The 7,509-nt window shown below is 41.3% G+C and overlaps 1 protein-coding gene across 1 annotated transcript; it reads right to left on the reverse strand.

Annotated features, from left to right (window-relative positions):
- Positions 1–1,608: 1,608 nt before the first annotated feature.
- On the reverse strand, positions 1,609–2,299 carry Scp2d1 (SCP2 sterol binding domain containing 1). The gene has a single exon (XM_027420971.2). It carries the CDS (start codon positions 2,297–2,299, stop codon positions 1,829–1,831), a length of 471 nt encoding a protein of 156 aa, XP_027276772.1. The 3' UTR covers positions 1,609–1,828.
- Between the last annotated feature and the right edge of the window lie 5,210 nt (positions 2,300–7,509).

Consider the following 7,509-nt stretch of genomic DNA (forward strand, 5'->3'; position numbering starts at 1 on the left):
ATTGTAGATGTACCCAGCTGGGGTTGGACACCCCACAATCACTCACTCTGCATTTAACCAGTCTTTTTAACTTTAAAAGGTGGTTAGATTTGTGTATAGAGATCACAGGACAATTTGTAGGAGGAGGTTTGGTTTTCTCCTTCCACTGTGTGAGTTCTAAAAACCAAACTCAGGTTCTCAGCCTTGGCATCAGTCCCCCTTACTCACTGAGCCATCTCACTGGCTTACATGCAAGTATTTGCACTTGTACATATTTGTTTGCCTTGGGATATTTCTTTAAAATGAAATGGCACTGGGTAGGTACCATAGTTTTAATGTATCTCCAAATATTCATGCCCTGGAAACTAAATTCCCAAGTTTATGTCACTGGTATTTGGAGGTAGAACATTTGAGAGATGATTGGGGTAAGATGAGGTTATAAGTATGGGACCATCATGATGTTACTAGTGGCTTTATAAGAGACAAAATTCACCTGACCTAACAAACCACTATCTCACCATGTGATGCCTTTTTCCACTTTGCAACACAACAGAAACCCCTTTTAGAAGGCAATAATATTCCAGGACCATGCTCTGAGAATTCCTAGCCTTTGAGACTATGAGTCAAATAAGGCTGTCTTCTGTGTAAAGTACTCAGTCCCCAGTGTTTTATTATATTATAGCAGCATAAAATAGACTAAGAAGGAAAAACCTGTGTTTGCTCATAAAAGTTTTGACTTAGCTTTCATGTGAGCCTGTGTCTATCGTGTACATACTTAAAGATATACCCAGACCACATGTGAACCAACGATGCACACACTCACTCACCAGGCGGCCAAATCAGCTGCAGTTGGCTTTATAACAGTCCAAGAAAGCATGTGTCAAAAGCTACCAGAAAGAGGAAAACCTCTGCATGAATGACAAACTCCCAATAACATGAATTCTTTAGAAATGGCTCAGAGAGAACTATGTCACCTGCCTTTATTTAATAATTATTTAATAATGACAGTATCTCACTGGTCTTGCATAGAACAACAATGTTCAATACAAAAACCTTCCCATGAAGCAAAGGACGGCAAAAGTTCTTAAAAGGTGCCCCCAATCGACATGGAAGCATGGCAAAAATGTACATTCTCCCCAGACCAGACCAACTGAGCAGAAACTGAGATTTCTATCATCTGGACTTGAACTACACCTCTAGACAATTTGCTACATTATTTGGCCTAAGAATCACTGACCTTGAATATCTTTCATGTCTTTCAACTTTCCTGGCTTGAATCCATCAACAGATACACTATACCAGGAACACCATCTCACTATCTCTGGGTTCCATGTGCAGAGCTGCGGGGATCACCCTCAGAGGGCCTTGACACCTTCATTAAGCTCTCCTCCAGGAACCAAGTTAACACACATAGTACCCACATGCTCACTTCTTTTCCCCAAAACTCCAAACTACTAAAAAGAGTTATATATTTTTCTAAGATATATACTGTATAATGGTAATATATATATAAAGACATATATATAGATATATACCTTAGAAAATCATCAGCATTAAAATCCAAACAGAACCACCCATTCAGTTCCATGTGGCTCACCTTGACATATCAAAGTACAAACACAGCTAAGAAAATGAAAGGACAAAAGTTTTAGGTGTTGCACTCCAACACTTTTTACTGTCCCAGAACCCAGCAAATGTACACATCAGCAGGAAATCAGTCGAACTTGAATAGGAAGAATTTGAGTAAAAATATTGGTAATTTTTCCTTTAATCTTCAGTTTAAGCATGATTGCCACTCAACATTATAAGAAGCCAGAAGTCTTGATCTTGTCTGGGTATTCCTGCATGCTTAAAATTTGCCCCAGTCTCTGAAGATCCTCTCCAGCTTCTGGCTAAGGAAAACTTTGCCTCTCACTTTGAACTTGCCAGCCAGGAAAGCCTTCTGTGGGTTCATCTTACCCACAGCTAACTCCATGAAGACAGAGTCGGGGATGATGAAGACAGTGTCTGCTGGAAGCCGGGCAGATCCCAGGTACATGTCCCCAGAACCATTCTTGAGGTCAATGGTCCACTGCAGAATGGTCTTCCCATCTTTGGTGATGTCCAGCTGAAAGATGGCATTCACTTTCTTTACAAGTTGGGCTCCTGCTTCTTTGATGTGATGGCTAATGTCCTCAAATACGGAGAAGCCCTGAAAGTCTGACAGTTCTAGAGGGTGTGGCAGTGCCGGCTCTGTGGCCGATCCCAGAGCCAGAGAATGGCAAGTCTGAGGCCTATCCCCTGCTTTGATCTTGGCCTGAGGATCAGTTCTCTTCCACATCTTACTGTGGTCCTCTTGACCTTGCCATCTGGTCTGTGAGTGACTGCGGCCAGATTAATGCCTGCAGGTCAGATTGTGACATCAAAGGTAAGGCTCAAGCAGGGACTGAGGCTGGTGTGTGTGCTGAAATCTTATTGGCCAAACAAATCCTAAAATATGACATAGGGTGGGGGCTCAGACATGTAATTGTGAGGCAGAAATATACCATACCCTCCCCCAACACACACACTACCACCACTACCACACCAGACTAGAACTTCTGGTGCCACAAAGCCAAAGGTCTGAATTCTGGTGTGAATCAGACTGCTCTTTAGTGACATGAACAACTGTATCTTTCCAGAGCAGGCTTCTTCCAGATTTCAGCCCTGGCTGAGAAACCAGTTATTTTGATTTCTTTGAAAGTTCACAATTCCTAAGTCACAAATCCTGGTGGTAGATTTATCAGGCCACTAGTAGAGAGAAAACCAGAAGAAAAAAAGATAGAGAAGCAGAGAGGGAAAGATGTCCCTGAGATGCTCCCTGGGTTCTGGCAGGACAATAAAGAGATAACTGAACAAATGGAGACTGAGAAAGAATCAGCTCCTCCCCACAGCACAAATCCAATTATCAAGCCTCCAAAAAACTGATGAAAATAGACCAAATGACCACTTGGCACCATCATGCAGTTGCAAGTGTGGGCCAAATATAGATGCAAAGAGGAATGGGCAAAGTAGGACATTTGAAACATCTGAAATTGCTATTTACATGTACTATTTGCAAAGAGAAAAAAACAACAAAATATCCAGGGGATAGGGAGATGGCTCCATCAGTCAAACCACTTGCTGAGAAAGCATGAGGACCTGAAGTTGACTCTCCAACACTCACATAAGCAACACATAAGCTTCACATGTCTGTGGCTCCATCATTGCAGGGCAGAGACAGGCAGGACCCAGGCCTCAGTGACCTCCCCCCAAGCCCAGCTGAAATGGTGAGATTTTGGATCAGTGAGATGTGTCTCAAGACAAAAAGGTGGAGAATGACAAAGATATCCAATGTCTTCCTTTTAGATCTGCATTACTCACAGGCACTGCAATTTCACACTCATGTGCATACACCACACACACACACACACACACACACACACACACACACACACACACACACCAACAGCAACAACAACCACCAGCTCTAACAGAAACAATTTTAACCAAGTGGTCAAGGTTAAGGACAGCATTGAAAAGACCTAAAATCATGTACATCTGATATGTTGCCCTGGAGAGAACACAGAATCACCCATATATTACAAGTTCATAATCAAGAAAATTCATAAGTTCAACATAACTATGAGAAAACATTAGACAGATCTCAAACAAAAGATACTCTGATGGAGAATTGGCAGGTACTTCTCCAATGTGTCAAGGTCATGATAGACAAGACTGAAGAAGCGTTGCAGATTTTAGAGTACAAGGGAAACAGACAACCAAAATCAATATGGAATCCTGAGTCAGACTCTGGAGTCTGGATCAGAATATGGGTATTAGTGGACCAATAGGCAGAACTAGCCTATTGGTTCTAGTTTGATCAGCAATGTCAAGAAATTCTCAATGTTAATTTCTTAGATTGGATCCTCATGGTGTAGTTATTTGAGATGCTAACACTGGGTGAAGCTGGATGCCCAGTCTACAGGCATTATTTTTGGATAGGTTTCTAGTCATTTTGCCTCTGTTCAAACCTGGCCATACTACTTACTAGCTTTCTTAACTTCCTATTTATTCATTTCCACCAGATTTTTTGTCCATTAAACTGGGATAAAAAAAAGAGCCTACCTCAGAGGTTGTAATGAAAATTAAATGTTCAAAGGTATATAGAATGCTTAGAATTCACCACCACGGCTCTGAGAAGAGGCTTTGGTAACATATCCAATTTCTTACGCTACCAAAGCTATGGCATTTTGATACAATAGCCCAAGAAAGCAGATTAGTTGACCAGGAGCAATGGCAATCCTGGGAGCTGCATAGAAATACAAAATTTCAGGCTCCATCTGAGATCTGCTGCAGCAATGTCTAAAGATTAGGGATCGTTAACGAGATCCCTAATGATTCTACTGCTCCTTAAAACTTGGCATAGGGGGATCCATATGCCCACTCACACACCTGCCAAAACCCCATTGGTTTGAAAATGAAGGCAATTTTGTAATGTGTCCTGGGGTTAATGTTTACAAACAGCAAGCACAGAGTTAGGAAATAATATAATACAAGCTAAGAAAGCATTTAATTTAAACATTTTCAGTTTGTTTTTATTTGTTCCTTTACTGTACCAGGAATTGAACTCAGGGCCTCACACAAGTGAGGCAATGACCCTACCAGCAAGCTACATCCCCAGCCTTCTTTTTTAACTCTATACTCGAACTCACTTTGTAGCCTGGGTAGGTCTTGAATTTCAATCCTCTGACCTCAGCCTTCTCAAACTTTTGTTTTTCTTTAGGGAAGTTTTAGGCTTTAGAAAGTACAGAAAGTTCTCAAATGTTCCCTCTCCCTCTTAACACAAGTTCCTACTATTCACACTTTGCATTAATGTGGTGCAATTGTTATAACTGCTGAACCAACTTTCATATACTATTATTAACTAAAATTCATAATTCCAAGTAGGTTTCTCAGCTTTGTACATTCCATGGGATTTTATCAAATACATAAAGCCATGTACTCACCCTGGCAGTGTCATGCAGGGCACTGTCACAACCCCTTATCTGTCCATCCCTCACCACCAACCTATGAGGACCACTTATCTTTCTACTATCAATAGCTTTGCCCCTTTTAGAATTTCATATAGTTGTAAACATACACTATGTAGCCTTTCCAGATTGCCTCCTTTTCCTTATAAAAATAACTTAGGATGTCTCCTGTGGCTGGAGAGATGGGTCAGCAACTAAGAAAGCTTGCCACTGTTTCAGAAGATCAAAGCTTGGTTCTTAGCACCCACATCAGGGGTACTCACATCTGCCTATTAGGGGTTCCTCTTCTCTTTACATGTATACAATACACCCACACACACACACACACACACACACACCCACACACACACACACACACACACACACACACACACACACACACACACACACACGAGGAGGGGGTGATTTTTTAAAACTATAAACTTTAAATTTGTTCCCTGAACTCACATACACATACCCACACACAGACACACACATCATATGATAACAAAACTTTAATTCTCCATCTCTTTTCACAGTTTATACCTCTTCTGATTAGCAGTAAATAATCTTCTATCATGTTACCATAGTTTACTCACTCTCTTTTTGCCAGTGGTCTAGGCCAGATATTTCCAGGCTCTTATACAAAAGTGGAATTAAAGTCCACACACACTGAAATGTAGTATGAAGAGAAACTAGTAAACAAGGAAGACCCTAAAAGAGACAAACTTTGTCCCCTAGAGAAGGGGAAAGGGTCACCACCTCCTGAGCAAATTGAGAACATGGGAAGAGGGGGGAGGAAGCTACGAGAGTGAGAAGGGAAGAAAAGGAAGGATGCAGAGGTCATGAGGAAGCAGAAAGGTTGAGTCAGGTGTAGATTAGAAGAAAGGACATATGATAGGTAGGATTTTAGTTGGGGGGTGGTAGAGGAGGAAGGGAGGGAAAAGGGAACTGCGATCATCATGTAATTCAATCTTGTTTGTAATTCAAATATATAAAAAATAAAAAACTAAAAAAAAAAAGGAATGTAGTGTGAAATCTTTATTCAAAGCAAAGTGCTGGAACAGGCCAGACAAACTGTCAAGAATGACAGCAGGCCATGTGAGTAAAGACCCTCAAGGACCCCGATTTTTGTCTGGGACTTTCTTTTAAGAAGTTCAAAACAAGTAAACAGTATTTTCCGGGCACAACAGGGCAGTTGCATATAGGAACACACAGGGACTGTGACATGTACAAGATCTGTGCAAGCTTTGGTCAGACAAAATCCAACATCGGGAGAACATGAAAGATAGGCACAAAACCCTATCCCCAGCTGAGGGGCTACTGGCACTCGATAGCTGCTTAACATGGAGAGTCAGTTTTCTTTAATGACGTGACCCTGGTAGGATGATCCCACATCAGGTCAGGCCCGTTCTCAAGAGTAGTTGGACAATACAACCCAGGCTTACTGGGGGGGGGGGGAGAAATCTCAAAATTAAGTGAGAAAGTATGGAAGTTAAGAGGGTAGTTATTGGAGGAGTTAGTGAAAGAAGGTGAATATGTTCAAAATAAATTTTATGAAAGTCTCCAAAAATCAACAAAAATTTTCCCTATGCTCACCTGCTCCACCCTGGAGGATATTTTGATGCTACCAAGTTTGTCAGTTATGAATAAAGATACTATTGACTTGCAAAATTTTGTGTGGATGTAAGTTTATGCACTTTTCCAACTGTCACTGTTGTTTCCTGAACTGTCACAATCCTCCAACCTCCACCGGGTAAATCCTCATACTGTTCCTAGGTAGTCACAAATCTTGTTTTCATTTTACAAGTGTGGAATGGGGAGGTGCACATAGCTGATAACTTTGGATTTATAGGGGGTTATGGATTTGGAAATATCAAATTAATGGGAGCTTTGTTTTTTGTTGTTGTTGCTGCTGCTGCTGCTGCTGTTGTTGTTTTTGAGACAGTGTTTCTTTGTGTAGCCCTGGCTGTCTTGCAATTTTCTCTTATACCTGGCTGGCCTTGAACTCACAGAGATCTACCGGCCCCTGCCTCCCAAGGGCTGGGATTAAAGGCATGCATCACCACCACCTGACAAATGGTTTTTGTTTTGCCTGGTCCTTCTGCAATGATGTTTGCTAATGAATTATCATTGTGGATTAATATCTGAAATTTATGTTTCTTTCTAAAGTAACAGGGACTAGTGAGATATCTTAGTGGGTAAAGGTGATTGCTGCCAAGCATGGTTAACTGAGCTCATTCCCTGGGGCCCGCTTAGTGGAGGGAGAGAATATTGCTGCAACTTGTCTTCTGCCCTCTGCATGATCACAATAACACAAGTACACATATGTACAAATGTTGCCCTATGACCTCGACATGATCAACATAACACACACATACAAACATTGTCTTCTGACCACTACAAGATCACCATAATACATGCACACATACATACAAATGTTGCCTTCTGACCTCTACATGGTCACCTAACACAAGCATGCATGCATATGTACAAACATACACTAAGATGAAAACTAGAT

This window comes from Cricetulus griseus, chromosome 6, assembly GCF_003668045.3.
Source record: "Cricetulus griseus strain 17A/GY chromosome 6, alternate assembly CriGri-PICRH-1.0, whole genome shotgun sequence".
NCBI classification, from domain to species: Eukaryota; Metazoa; Chordata; class Mammalia; order Rodentia; family Cricetidae; genus Cricetulus; species Cricetulus griseus.